Genomic DNA, 15,746 nt, shown 5'->3' on the forward strand with positions numbered 1-15,746 from the left:
TCAGTCTTAGAGGCAGGACGCCTCCTGAACTATCTCAGACAATGTGGACCAACCAGAGAACAATGAGTGTTCTCCAGAAATCTGCTTGTGATCATCATACATCAGAGGAAGTTCAAGTGGTTTTAGAACATTTAAATTTTGAAAATCATTTTAAGGTCCAAGTCAGACTTAAATATTCTTTTGTATATTTCAACACAAATAATGATATATAAACATAGCCCTATCCCTAATATTTGCAGAGCCCAGGGAAAGAATGCAAATAAAAGCCCACATAACATATATATGAAAATTTCAAAGTTATAAAGGAGACTAAAATCTATTAAATATGGGGAAAGAGGGAAAGAGAAAGAAGGAAGGAAGGAAGGGAGGAAGAAAGAAAGAGAAAGAAAGAAAGAAAGAAAGAAAGAAAGAAAGAAAGAAAGAAAAAGAAAGAAAGAAAGAAAGAAAGAGAAAGAAAGAAAACAACCAACTGGTAAATCTATCTTTATTACAAATTAGAATGTCCAGATTCAAATTTAGAATTTTTGGCCCCTCAAAAACATGTCCCACCTGCAGCATACTTTTTATTGGCCCTCTTTTTCATATATAATAATAAAATACTTTAAAAAGGAAGTTTTGTTACGTATGTATTAAATATATATCTTGTATGTGACCCAAGACAATTCCAGTTGACTGAAAAAAACCCAAAAAAAGTAAAAGTGAGCCATGGGTTGGACACACATACAATAAAGCTGCTCTTCTCACCTCTGGCTCCATCCAATATCTTACAGTCTCTCAGTCTCTCAGATATGCATAAGGACATCATTGATCACACCTAGAGTCCACACACATCTCCCACAAATAGTTCCCACTCGACCATTCCTTGCCCTAGATGTGTGTACTAATGGTGCCATCTGCCCTTCAGAAGAGAACCCATGGGAGAGGGGTCTGTTGGCCCTGAAGCAGACCCAGCATCATCTGGGAAGGGAATTTTGGGGTCCAGGAATCCAGAATGTGATCTAGAAGAGGAAAGATTCGTCCCTTTACCGAACAGACTCATTTTTCATGACACCCTTTGAAATAAGGGGCTCCTCTTGGATAGACGTAAGAGCAATTCAACATAAATAAATAATGGCTAGAAGTTCAAATAAAATACATTCTCACCTTTATAGTTAATTTCCTTTAGGTGCAGTCAGTAGATCAACCCTTAGCATTAATATACACAGTGCACCTCCAAATGTCCCAGTGACCTGGGCCAGTTGTGTAGAACATTTGATGAGGTGCTCTGGTCACAGCCCATCTTCCACACCAAGGTGAGTGAAGTCATAGGTTTTCAAAAGGAAAGTAATTTGGAACATTGGTATTCTAGTTTCTCCCAGAGTAATAAAAGCAACCCTTGAAAACAGACATATGTAATGGTAATAACTATTACCATGGTCATGGAATACTAATGCTACTGATGGCACTTATGGTAATGCAGTACTAAATTAGTTTTTCAAATATAATAATAAAATATTTTTAACAGGAAGTTTTGTTACATATACATGAAATATATTATATATCTTATATGTGACTCAAGACAACTCTTTTCCACCAAAAAAAAAGGAAAAGGAAAAGTGAGCCATGGGGTGGGCACACATAGAACAAAGCTGCTCCTTTCACCTCTGGCTCTGTCCTTTTAAACGAGAAAGGACTTGGCATCTTATGTTATGACCATGTGATACGTTATGAAGGTCCCAACAGGAAAAAGATTTCATAAACAAAGATTGATGAGAGTTCATTCACAAAAGGATCATTCACAAGACACAGGCGAGTGAGCAGCAGTGAAGACTTCACCATCCATAAACCCAAAAGGACAGGGAGGAAGTGGTTGCCAGAATGTGTCATGGAGAGGAAGTCACTGAAAGGAGCAGTGACCTTCGATTGAGACACGCCCAGCCTGATACAACCTCACAGGGATGGCTCCCAAAAATAACTCTGTGAGCTCACTCTCCTCCCTCTGTCCCTGAAGTGTCCTGCTGGGGCTCCCTTGTCCAAATCCAAGGACAGTAAGGGAATCCACCGGTGCTGTCAGCCTCTCCCTCATGGTGCAGGATGGCGACAAATGGCAAGTGGGAAGAGCATCTGGAAGACAGCCAGCGTAGAGTTCAACTGTTTTCAAATTCTATACCCAGGGAGTCTTCTCCAGGTGGTCACAGATTTATCAGAGTTAGGAAAACTTGTTATGCCATTGTGACAATGACTGTGTTTTAATTTACTCCAAAGGCAAGAAGGTGGACAGAGGCTCGACTGATTCCAGCCTCTCTACCCATTTTGTGCATTGTCTCTGCTTCTAATCACATGCTCCTTTCTCCGTGACTCCCAGGCTATACAAGAAGACACATGTAGACACAGGAAAGGCAGTGAACTAGGAAGTGGTACACTTGCCCTGATCACTACTGTGTCCCTTGGTCCCAGAGCCCCAGAACAGGACCTGAGAGATTGCTCCTGAGAGAGGTTGGGTTATAAATGGCGAGTAGTGCACAAAAGTAGACAGAGAAAGAGAAAAAGTCTCAATTCATTCTTTGAGGCATAAACTTCTGTTAGAGACAGGCAGAAAGAGTCTGTGTTGAGCAAACATTTTTATAATTAGAACATAATAATATAGTTATCATTTTGTGAAAAAAGTGAGATGACCAGTTGTTTACCTGTTTGACTTTCTCCTTATAAATCATTTCTTTCTCTAATTTCTTCTCTGCTCCCACTGATGCAGATGTGTCTGACACAGGTAATGTCCTGCCACCCTTCCTGAGGTTCTAGATTGTTTTCTCATCAGAGCTACCTGCCTGTCTGTCCCTGAAACCCTCTTCCAGGTTGGGCACATTCTGTGGGAAGAGGGAGCCAGGGAGGGGCTCAGAGGTGAAGCTGCCACCCAATCCAGCTGCCCCTGCGCTTCCTCTGGGCTGTCACATGAGCACACCCCTCCCTCCTGGCTAAATTCACTGTGGGAGTATCCCAGAAAAGGGACAGCCTTCCCAACCCAGCTGGGACCTGCTCTCTGAGATGCTTGCTCTGGGCAGATCCAGTCTTGCATTTGATGTCAGTGATGTGGATATATCACCAAAGGACAGCACTTTGACCTTGAATTTGACTCTGTTTATGTGACAGTAATAAGCACACTCATAACAATCCATACCTTTCTTTTGCAGGATTGCATTTTTTAAAACCTTTCCTGTCTTTTCCTCCCCATTTTCACTTCCATTCCTTTGACTATTCTGTTGTATCCATAGAAAGGCTTGCTGGTCATGCTTAGTACAGCCCTGGATCCCTTGGCTCTGTTCTTACAAACTCATAACCACACTGAGAAACATAGGTGGGAACTTTTACAAGTTAAGATTTCCCACCCTCCCAGGAGATCAGAGTTTTAAGGTGAACTGGGGGACCATAACAGTAAACAGTAAACAAAAGGATGCTTAGCTAAGGGAAACAGAATATATATATGTATATATATATATACACACACACACACACACACACACACACACTCTGATATATATATATACACTCTGATATACACTCTGATATATATATATATACACTCTGATATATATATATATCAGGTGCAAAGCATTGTATACACTTTAATACAGTACAGACAGCATCATCCTACCCCCAATGCTGAGCCATTCCCCAAGATTTGTACTTTCTCTGATTAAGCATTCTCATCGTGCAATCATGTCATCAGCAGATTTGGGGATTTTCCGGCGGGCTGCTGTGGTGTTCTACACGGACTGTATCCAGCAGTGCAGCCGGCCTCTCTACATGGTATGTGCATGTGCCTGTGTGTTCCTTGGCTTTCTCGCAGAGAGTAGGGGAGCTGCAGGAGGGCCAGGATTGGGGCAATCACTCAAAGCTCCAAAAATCAAAAGGGACAGATGGCCAAGAGTGGCTGGGATCCAGTTGGTGGGAGAAGAAGCATGTTGCTTCCCCTTTTTTATAAAAACAAGCTAAGATGATCCCAGTTTTGTAAATGAAATATTTGGCAGTCTGTGAAGAAGAAGAAAAAAATATATATATGTATATATCTTTTAAAATAGTGATCATTGCTATGGCAGAGAATTAAAACAGAGGGTCCATATAAAGAATCAGCCAAAGAGGTACCCTTGTAAACATGAAAGGGCATTCTATTATTATTTGTACCAGAATAGCAGGTGTAAACCAGGATTGTCTCAAGCAAACTGGGACATGTGGTCATTCTAATCACTTTTATTAGTAATTTATGCTTCCAATGTTATGCATTTCTGTTATTTAATTTTTACCATGAGAAATTATTTTTTGCACTGTAATTATTTCGTGATGGTTGAAATATATTTTTAAAGGTTCCCCCGTCTCAGCAAATTCTTCATTTCCACCTGAGCCTAGATGTGAGGGCCCTGGGTCCAGCCCTGTCTCAGCTTGCTGGCCAGTGGCCTCAGAAGGCTCCATACCTCCTCTGACCCCACTGCCCCAGCCTTTACACTGTGCTGGGTTCAGGCCAGTGATACATTTGGGCCTGCCACATAAGAATTCACTAAATACCTGCTAGTCTTTTCTAATCAGGACTTTTATATAAAAGAACATGATATCTTTTAGCCCTCTGGAGTTTAGGCCTACAGGCACTAAAAAATTGAGGCTGAAAGGTTTTACTCAGATGAAAATTAAAAAGCCTTTTAGGATCTGTATTTTCAGAATTATGTATGCCTCGGGTGTGAACTCGAAACATTTAGTCTTTTGATTGTTTATTGTTGTTGTTACATTAATTGATCCTTAGAGCAGTTTTAGGTTCAGCTGTTTAGCAAAACTGAGTAGACAGTACAGAAATTTTCCATTCCCAACATAATGGTACATTGATTAAAACCAGTAAACCGACACTGACACATCATTACTCAAGCCATAGTTTATACTAGGGCTCACTCTTGTGCTATGCATTTTATGTGTTTTGACAAATATATAATGTCATATAGTCACTGTTGAAATATTATACAGAGCAGTTCACTGCCCTAAAAATCCTCTGTGCTCTGTCTATTCATCTCTCCCTCCAACCAGACCCCTGCCAATCTGTAATTTTTAACTGTCTCCGTAGTTTTGTCCTTTCCAAAATGTCATGTAATTGGAATCATATTGTACATAACCTTTCATATTGACTTTTTTCACTTAGTAATATGCATTTACATTCCTCCGTGGTTTTTCATGGCTACATAGCTCATTTCAGAGCTGAAAAATAGTCCACTGTCTAAAGGTACCATAGTTTATCCATTCACCTATTGAAGGACATCTGTGTTGCTTCCAAGTGTGGGTAATTATGAAGAAAACTGCTCCAACAATCATATGCAGTTTTTTTGTGCAGACATAATTTTTCTACTCTTTTGAGTAAATACCAAGAACAGCTATTGCTGGATTGCATGGTAAGCATGTATTTTCTTTTGTAGGAAACTGCCAGACTTTCCTCTAAAGGACTGTACTATTTTCCATTCTCACAAACAATGAGTGAAAGTTCTTACTGCTCCATAGCCACACCAGCATTTTGGTGTTGTTGTTGTTTTGAATTTAGACTATTCTAATAGGTGATGAATGTTTGTATTTTAAATGAAGACATTTCCTCCAAATGAGACAGACCACCAGCAAAACACTTTTAAATAGTAGATGCAAATTAAAGTGCAATTAAATAGCACCTAAAAGTTTTAAGCAGTATACAAAGGAGCAGAAACAGATTGTGAATAAATCTCTACCAGAGAACTGTCCTTTAAGATGGACCAATCTTCTGTGTTTTCTCCCTTATTTAGTAACATTAACGTCAAGACCATGTGTTGTAGAGACCAAGAGTCTGGGAGGTGCAGAGCCTCCTTGGAGCCAGAGTAATGGGTGTAAAACTAATTCCCACAGTTGTTCTTGACAGTTGTAATAGAGACAACCAAGTAACACAAACCAGAGAAACAGTCCTCAGTCACATGGTAGCAGAATTGTACCTATTAAGTAATCAGCACACATAACCAGTCTCCCCGCTGGGAAATGGGTTCTGCTACGCAGATCCACTAAACCTAGGGGAAATCAGCCAAGTCCTGCTTTGCTGACCACTTTTTTTAACAAGGACCTAATTGTGTCCATTTGCAGTCAGAGCCCTTGCAGAGGATTTGTGTCAGAGCATAGGTAAAGCTCTCTTAGACCCACAGAACATGTTTTTTCAACAAGCGATTGTGTTCCTTTGGCTGACACTTTTGCTACAGTAGGTTTAAAAAAAGGTAGTGTGTACAGCCTCTTATTTGGTGTTTTCTATCCTTTTTTCTAGGATAGAATGGTATTGCTGATTGTGGGGAATCTGGTAAACTGGTCCTTGTAAGTAGTCTTAGGAAAATATGTTTTTGTCTTTATTAATGTTGGCAACACTGTGGTTTGGCTTGCTGTGACTGTCATTCTTACAAAGATATCTGAAATTAAGGAGAGGGTAAGTCTGAGCTTGTTCTAGAGACTTGATAAAGAAGTATTTTTCATTGTATGAATGAGGGCAGGATTCTGGACGAAGTGGAGAGGATGGACTGAGCCTCTGAGTTCAGCTGTGGTGAACCGTGGGTGTGATCTGTCTTGGACCTAAGCAATAAGCAACAGCCAAAAAACATTTTGAAGAAAAATAAAACCAAAGAAGAAGACAAAGTCTAGGGAAGCATTGGCCATTGGGCCTTCAGGATAGTGGGGAAGGTTGATCATCATTTTCTACGATCTAGGTACTGAGATTTTTTAAAAACCTGAACTATTTATTAAAAATATGACCACTCTTGTCTATTGAAGATGCTGACTGTGAGAGACTGCCATACATACTACATGACTTCCTAGGGATCTGAAATGCATAAACTAAGAGAAATTGTCTATAGCTTACTTGAACAAGAGTCCTTACTGATATTGATGAAACAATTGATCCCCTGCCCATCCCCAGTTTATGGATATGCAGCTTTAAATGCAGAAGAGGGAGAGAGGAAGTTTCTATTGTTCTGTCTGAACTTAGGAGTTGAGCTGGCAATGCATTAATGATTTCTTCATTAATGCTTTGCACTGCATTTCTCCAAATGAAGACAGACTTGAATACGGTGCTCTACCATTAACCCATGCAGAAATTGGTGCAGTTTCCCCCTGTGCTGCTATATTTGTCACAAAGGTCTTGAGGGCTGGCTGTGTTGTAACGTCATCACCATTTTAGGGTTGTCAATGTTGATGGGATGACCCATCATGAAGGAATGGGGAGCCTCATTCTGGGGCCAAAGCTTCACCCTGGGACCAAGGTGCCATATCTTCTAGCCCTCTTGTCCTCCTCTTGTCCCTCTTGTTCCAGTGGCTGAGGCCTGCTGGAATCATTGCCTTGTGGTTCAAGCTTGTGCTTTTACTGGAGTGACAGTTCCTTGTTTTTGTTGTAATATTTTAAAATTAGTCTTTGGACCACAGTCATTCATGGAAGTACCCCAGCCCACCCAACAAAGACACAAAACAGTTCCAGGAAGACCTCACAGCACCTTTCCTGCGGACACCCTTCCTTTGATGTTCGGGTGTGTGTGGTGTGCATGCTAAATTAATCTGTGCATTCTGTTTGCCATCGTTACCTGTACTATACATCTGTATATAGTGTGAGGCAAAAGAGTAGTAATCCCCTGTCTCTAGTACTTGACTCTGAGTCACTACAGTACCTGTATCTGCATGGGTACCTGCTCTGTGTGTTGTCCTCTGTTGAAGCCTCAAATTTTCCATTGTTTTTTGAAAGGAGTTTATGTGTACATATATTTTATGCCTTTTTATTACAAGTGTTGTACTCAGTGACTTTTGTCATGGTACTTTGTTCTATTTATATTGTAAATCATGCATTATAAAGAGTTCATTTAAGGAAAATTATTTGGTACAATAATTGTTTTAATTAAGCAACTAGGGCCAGGGATTTAGCTCAGTGGTGCCTCACTTGCCTCACAAGTGCAAAGTCCTGAGTTCAATCCCTGATACTGCACACACACACACACACACACAAAGAGATGTAGCCTTTATTAAAATTTTATATTTTTCAAACAAAAGGTGTTTTTCCTCCTGCAAAGAAATCAATAGAAAACTCTTGTGCACCAATAGTAGCTCCTCCTAAAGCACTGATGCATTGATCGAGATTTGTTCAACAAGACAAACATCTATGTGAATAGATTAAATGTTAGATAGAGATGGATAGATAGATGGGTAGATAGATAGGTAGATAGGTCCAATAAGTGCAAAAAGGCAGCACCATTTTTAATTATCTTGGAGAACTTTCCATAAAGTCTCCACTGTAGGCATTCTTTTATGTAGAATTTCTTTCTTGCTAAGTATGTGTTTGTGAGAGAGGGAAAAGGAGAGAGAAAAAGAGAGAGAGAAGGAGAGAAAACAAGTCTCCTTCCTATTTCTGTCTTTCCCTCTAGGTCTACGTCTTTCTACTCCACCTGTATCATTTTTCTTTCTCTTTGTCCCTCATCATCTCCTTGGCCTTTTCCCCTCAAATGGACTCCAGTATAAGAAATGTAATTTTTGCCAGCTGAAATTAGTTTATGCAACTTATTCTCACTTTGAACATGTGAGATATTTTATTGATCTCTCAAAGAGTAAGTAAGATTAGCTGCTTTTATTTTTGGCTCCTAGCTGATATGGTCCTCTGGGTCAGTGGCCTTTGATAGAAAAGTGATTCCATGCTCCTAGACCACATTAACCACTTACCAGTCCAATTATTGAAATACAAGATGGCCAAAAATTGCGTTTTTCATCATAAGATAATATAACAGGAAATATAAAAATGACAATTTTATCAAACTTACTCAATACAAGAATTGGCTGAATGCGAGAAATGACACCTGCTCAAGTGACATTCAAGATAGTCCATGAACAAATACGCTGCCTGAGTGACACTCAGGGTAAACTGTTAAGTGGTTAAGACATACAAAGGAATGAAAAAAGAGGCCTGTCATTGGACTTGAATGTTACTCAGGGGACATAGTCTGGAAGAAACTTCCCATAATCTTGTCACACAGGGTCACCTTGGGTTAAGGCCCATAGCAGTGAAGGATTCCCACTCCACTTGGAGCACATCAAGATGAGATGAGCAGCAGTCCCTGTGGTGCCCTTCTTGACCACCCTTTCAGATGCACACTCTACAGCCCGGGTGACACCGGAAACAAGGCACTAAATAAACACCCTATGACCATGGCCTCAGGGCTCAGAATCACCTAGCTTGTCTCCGCCTCTCACATAATCAAAACCAAAGCCACAATCCACTCACGAGGGAAGGTGACTGGCCTCTCTTCGTCCAGAGCTCTGAGAGATTCCAGGGCCTACAAGGGCTCATACACCCTTGAGGTGTGATGACATCCTGATACTGTGCTTACCTGGTAGAGGTAGTCACAGAAATACCTATGGATGTGTATTTATACAAAACAATTTCAAATAAAGAGATAAAGAAGAGTTGTGTAATGTTTTGTTATAAATAAATAGAAATTTGAAACAAAATTAAAGCTAAGCCTCAACCAAAATAAATTTCAGTATTAATTTAAAAATGGACAGCTAGCAAAGTTTTTTTAAAATGTGTCAAACCAATTATTGAGATAATTCTAGTTCTGGTAATCTAGTCTAAGGAACTAATCTTAAGTGGAAAAAATATGTCTGACAGCATTCATTTATTCATTACAGTGTTATTTATAATCATGAAAAATTCTGAAGGATGCTGGAAAAACCCTGCATTTCAATCAGAGAGGGAAGATGGTTACTTACAGTACATTCACTTATGGGAACATTGCATCATCATTAGAAATTAATGTTTTGAAGATGTAATACAGTAAAAGTTAATTTTACAGCCATGCACCAGATAATGACATTTCAGTCAGTGGAAGATCACACATTCAATGCCAGTCCCTTAAGATGCTGTTGCCTCATGACAGAAGTCATCTTAGTTACTTTGACCTTCGCACAAAATTGTCTAATGATGCATTTCTTAGAACATAACCCATCATTAAGTAACACATGAATGTATGTTAAAGTAGTTTCTAAGTAAAATCCCCCCCCCCAAAAAATAGAGATGAGGTAGTGAAAAAAAGCAGACAATGTTACAACTCCATCTTCTCTGCTGTCAATATCTCACCATTGTGTCCTTAGCGCCTTCTTTGGATTGATCTATCGGCCCAGGGACTTTGCATCCTACATGCTGGGCATCTTCATCTGCAACCTGCTGCTGTATCTGGCCTTCTACATCATCATGAAGGTAAGAGGGGCCTGGGAACTGCAGTACCCCAGCTCCCCAGCTGATGGCGGGGTGGAGCCACCCCAGTACCTGTGTGTCTCCCCACAGCTGCGCAGCTCTGAGAAGGTCCTCCCCGTGCCCCTCTTCTGCATCGTGGCCACCGCGGTGGTGTGGGCCGCCGCCCTGTATTTTTTCTTCCAGAATCTCAGCAGCTGGGAGGTAAGGGGACCATTCTCTTTTCTGCGCAGTGCTCTCTCCGTTTTGCCTTTTCAACCTTTCTACCTCCTTCTCCTGCTGTACGTATTGCTTTTTACCTTTTTTTTTTTTTTCAAGTCTTTAAATTGAAACCTTTTGCCAAAAAAGATTGGTTCTAGTATCCACACATGAATTCTTAAGAAGTCCGTGTGGTCATTATTATCAGCAACATTTTGTAAGTTCAGGGCAACACTTTGTAAATCAGTAAGCGCTGCAGACACTGCAAATTTGATCTTCATTGTGTGTTGCATTATGATTCCGTTCCAAGTAGATGTATAGCATGTGCAAAAACCTTGATTAGCAGATCTTCTCTATCTTTCAAATCACAACCAGCATCTATCAATAAATGTGGGGCCGGGACCGAGTATTGCTACATCTACTTCATAAATGAGACAGCTAAGCCCATGGAAAATAGTGTTATGTCTGAGGTACAGAACAGGGAACAGGTGTAAGCTGATTGTAGAACATTTTATCTCTCCACGAAGAAACCCCACAACCACTGCAGTCACTCTCCACTTCTCCCTGGTCTAACAGTGCTTAGCTAACACGAATCTAGTTTGTCCCCCCCCCCCCCAGTGGAGATTGAACTCAGGGCTTTTACGTTGAGCTACATCCTGATCTTTTTTACTCCCGCTTTGAGACAGGATCTCACTAAGTTGCTAAATTGCCCAGGTGGGACTGAAAGTGCTGGGATTACAGGCCTGTGCCACCACTTCTTCCTTTTATCTCCATAAGTTTGTCTATTCCGTACATTTCAAATAAATGGAATCACACACTATGTGATTTTTACTTCAGCTTCTTTAATTTAGTAAAATGTTTCTTGGGTTCATCGAGGCTTCCACATGTGTCAGCACTCCATGTCTTCTGGTTCCTAAATAATATTCCACTATGTGGAGATACACACATTTTATCTGCCCATTCATATGATGATGAACATTTGGGTTGTTTTCACTTTTTATTACTAGGAGTGATTCTGCTGTGAACATTTGTGTATAAGCTTCTGTGTGTAGGTATGTGTTCTTGGAAGCTGACTTTTTGAGCCATTGAGTAGCACTTTTATAGTTTCCTGGATGTCAAACCCTGAAGCAGCTGAACTGTGAAAATCTTGCCTATGTCCCGCCTTACCTTCCTCCAGGGAACCCCAGCTGAATCCAGGGAGAAGAACCGCGAGTGTATCCTGCTGGATTTCTTTGATGACCATGACATCTGGCACTTCCTCTCTGCTACTGCCCTGTTTTTCTCATTCTTGGTAAGTTTATCATATCTTTTTGTCTCTTTCTTTTCACTTTACATTCTCATTTTTGTTCTTCCACTCATCTTCATATCCTTTTTATATTCCTATTTTTCCTATCCAGTTCCTCATTGTAATTCAATGTACAGATCATTTTATTTCTTTTTTATTTTGTATCCTCAGTGAGATCTTTATCTTCATTTCCATTTCCCTTTTACTTGTCAATAGTTTTAGACACAAAGTGACAACTAGTTTCCTAAATTGCACAGCACATTTGGACTGAACTGGTTATTAGACTCCTATGCCCAGAATTTCCCCCAGAAACCACAGCTAGTGTTCAGATTCCTGTAACATTGGACTATTCCTTTCCTCCCCCTTCTGCAGTCTCACTGAATGTTTTATGAGTATTTTATAGATCCAGGGGGTGGGGGGTGGCGCTCAGTGCAGCCTAGGCCTCCATTGCCTTCTAACAAATACTGCATGTTCAGTTCTTGCCTGTCGTCCCTCCATGTTTTGCCCAAACCCTTTCCCAGAATCCATGCATATTCAGGTCAACCTAGGATGATGGTTCCCAGCATCCTTTAATCATACTTTTAACATTTCTAAATTAACGTCATGGTTTCTGTACAATGCTAGACTCCTGGGCTCCCAGCACTGTCCTCTGAAGAGAGCGCGAGCCATACAGCACCAGAGTGGAGCGGGGCTGCCCCCTGGTGGCTAGTTTGGAAGTTTAGGCCAGTCTGTGTAAACATTCCTTAGGGCTTCTCTTGGCTAGTTGCCTTCCTGAGAGCGACAAGAGACAACAGAAGTGGAGCTCAGGGGTCCATGTGGGGAAAGTAGTGGCCAAGAGAACTAGAAATGAGGGGTAAGGGTCCATTTCATATATAGAAATACTCCATGCAATAAGACTTCATTTCCTTTAGGTCTTGACCTAAACATCACCTTTTAAGTAAGACTTCTCAGGCCAATCTGTCAAACTTTTTTCTTTACCATATTTTCTATATTCCTTCCTGAGTTTAGTTTTTATCCTTAGTACATATTACAACCTGACATTTTACATTTTACTTGTTTGTCTCATGTCACTTCAATGTACACATCAAGAGGGAGAGATGTTTGTCTCTTTCACCCCAGCCATATCTCCAGCATCTAGAATAGCACATTATGAACTCTCCCTTCTATTTAAATTCGTTGATAAGTGAACTATATAATTAGAGGTTCTTGTTAATGGAAAATTTCAGAGAGCTTCAAAATACGTAAAAACAAGTGAGGGAATGAATAATTTTAGTCCATGAGAGTCTTAGAGAAAGTAGGGACTTCATGTGACTGTAACTGTCCATTCCTTTCATGCCTCTATCCCTCTCACTTTAGGTTTTGTTAACTTTGGATGATGACCTGGATGTGGTTCAGAGAGACCAGATCCCTGTCTTCTGAGCCTCCAGTCTTAAAAGGGGGAGCAGTCCATCATGGTGCTGTTTCATGAAAAATGCAGCGAGCTCATACTGCCTCATGCTGGAGAGAGCCCAACCTTCGAGAAAAGCAGCAGAAGGGAGGCCAGGGCTGTGGAACCCTGCGGGGCTGAGAAACAGTCAACCTGCTGGCAACTCTGAACGTTAACTGTGGACAAAGCTGCAAAGTCGGCTCCCAACCTGGGACCTCCCCACCCTCACCTGACACTCATCAGCATGAGGCTGCTCTCCCCTCCATCCACCACCACACCCACTTGTACTTGCCACCCAAGAACTTTGGCATGGCCACCTTCACACCTCTGCTACATCCACTGCTCTAGATGTCCAAAGGCCATCTCATTTCTCTGGGGCCCTAGGAGGACCTGATTCCTCAGAGTATGGTGCAGAACTGGGCCCAAGGCCCCACCCAGCTGGGATAGATGTCATGGCAGTCCCAGCCTTCAGCCTTCTCAGAAGGAATGCTGCACGCTCCCCAGGTTCCAGACACATTAGAAGGGCTGAGGACCAGGCATTGTCACACAGTCCTCTGAACAGGTAGCCATCCCTGGGACCAAGGCCTGTGTGCTTGCCTTTTTTCTAGTGTCTTCATTTCACCACTATGTGTTAACCCCATCTCTCTGCCTCTGCCTTCCTGGAAAGGCCCTGTAATTCCATTTATCTGCTGAGCTCCAAGATGAGAGGGGAAATGGGAAAAAATCTTCTGGCAGCAGGAGATATAAAATAAATGACTGACAGCTCGAGGAGACTAGAAACACCAACATCCAGCGGACAGGCCTCACCTTCAGGACTGAGGTTCCCGGAGCAAATTCAGCACTTGGCCTCCAATTCCCACAGCTCAATTCTGTGCCCACATCACCTCTGGGAGAGAGATTTGGTCTCTAACCAGGGGACCACTTTAGGGCCCTCCACAACTGAGCCCTTTACTGTCACTTATGTGGATCAGGGTTCCAGATATTCTCCCTGAAGTTCTCAGAGGTACCTCAGGATGAACACATTTTCCTCTGCCTCTCTTGTTGTAAAGCGCACGGTTAATTTAGTCTTGGGTCTTCTTGCACCCGACTCTCCTTCTCTCCCCAGTAAGGTGGTGAGAAGTTCAGCATCCCAGTTGCAGTCTCGCACTGACTGGCAATTCTCTCAAAAGAGTCCCACTTTGACCGAGCTCCCTTGCTGCCTGGAGTATGATGTCATCAGCAAACAGATGTTCAGACATGTGCATGTATACGTATTTGCCTGTGCAATTGAAGTCATTTCTCACCTCTGCTTTCCTGACCTTTCATTAGAGAAATGAATCAGGCATTCTTCCTTTAAAAATTAGTTTTTCTCTCAAATATTTGCATCATGTTCAAAAACATACTTTGGAAGTTTGTTCAGACTGTTTAGTAAGCTTTTCGTGATTTTAAAAGCACAAAGATGCTATCTGAAATATTTTGTGTGTTTATCCTAAAATGCCCCAAGTTTATAAATGGGTCTTCTGTTCGTCTTTATTCCTGGGTAACTGTCGGCTTCCTTGATGGTGCACACTAATGCCAGCACTCTAATCCTCCGAAAGCAGAAGCATTTTTTTGAGCTCTATTTCAGCCTGGGCTACACAGTGAGTTCAAGACCAGTCTGGACTGCACAGTAAAACCAAAATAAAGTGATATAAAATAAAAATTGTCAGCTTCTATAGGCCACGTGAAGGCCATCAATTAAATGGTTGTGTCAATTTAACACCTAAAGGCATTGTCAAAACTGTGTGTCACTTACTTGACCTAATTCTTTTAAGACATTCATGGTTTCTAATCTACAAGGACCCACTAGCTGTTCGTGGTGACACATACCTATGATCCTAGGACTTGGGAGGCTGAGATAGGAGGATTGCCATAAGTTCAAGGCCACCCTGGGCTACATAGTGAGTTCAAGGCCAGCCTGAATTACAGAGTGAGACCCCCATCTCAAAAAAAATAAAAGGACCCACTAAGGAAATGTGAACAACAATGTCCATTCGAATAGCCCTGTGGCCTGAAGTGAATACTTTTAAGATACATTACCTGTTCCGAATCTTGTTTGGGAACTTCATCAATGTGAATGGGGAGACACTTGGAACTGGGGAGACCCCCTCCCAGAAAGGGACAGATTGTGTTGCTGTGTTCCTGTGTTCTGATAATGTCTGTCTTGTTCTATGAAGTCATATATTGTGGTCAGTTTTGTTCTATGCAGGAGGTTTAAAACCCAGACCAAGTCTGCTTTTATAAATACCAATTCTAAGTGCTCATGTGGTTAATTCTTTCCCCAGCCCTGATTTTGTGGTTGGAGGATACTGAGCTACATCTGTGGGGTTAATTGGGGTGTTAGGGTAGAGGGGAGAAACCAGAGTTTTTAGTAGATTGTCTGTACATAAGTAGGACAGTGCCTTTGCAAATTTTTGCCTGTGCTCATGGACTTTGCCCTTTAAAAGAAAAGGCAAGGCTCATTCTGAAGGCCAAGTTCAGTGAGAGGGCAACTGAGCAAAGCAGTGACTGTGAAGAGGCTCTTTGGCACAGCAAGCCCAAGAGTAATAGGAGCAGTACAGCTGGAGCAAGTCAGAGATGTGGCT

At 41.5% G+C, this 15,746-nt stretch overlaps 1 protein-coding gene across 4 annotated transcripts in view; it reads left to right on the top strand.

The window, feature by feature from the left end:
• Sidt1 (SID1 transmembrane family member 1) overlaps positions 1–15,120 on the top strand; it is a 109,409-nt gene extending 94,289 nt beyond the window's left edge. Inside the window, exons 21-27 of one of the 4 annotated variants that reach the window (XM_087215687.1) lie at positions 2,732–2,746; positions 3,707–3,783; positions 6,284–6,330; positions 10,135–10,240; positions 10,328–10,438; positions 11,610–11,723; positions 13,074–15,120. In XM_087215687.1, coding sequence (XP_087071813.1) covers positions 2,732–2,746; positions 3,707–3,783; positions 6,284–6,330; positions 10,135–10,240; positions 10,328–10,438; positions 11,610–11,723; positions 13,074–13,136 — 533 coding nt within the window. In that variant the 3' untranslated portion in view covers positions 13,137–15,120. Of the gene's footprint in view, positions 1–2,731; positions 2,747–3,703; positions 3,784–6,283; positions 6,331–10,134; positions 10,241–10,327; positions 10,439–11,609; positions 11,724–13,073 lie in introns of all 4 variants that reach the window. The other 3 variants (XM_087215700.1, XM_021263628.2, XM_004835707.3) reach the window with 3 other exon arrangements.
• The last annotated feature ends 626 nt before the right edge of the window (positions 15,121–15,746 follow it).

This window comes from Heterocephalus glaber, unplaced genomic scaffold, assembly GCF_053883595.1.
Source record: "Heterocephalus glaber isolate CG9 unplaced genomic scaffold, H.glaber_assembly_v1.0 deba00000122, whole genome shotgun sequence".
Taxonomy (NCBI): domain Eukaryota; kingdom Metazoa; phylum Chordata; class Mammalia; order Rodentia; family Bathyergidae; genus Heterocephalus; species Heterocephalus glaber.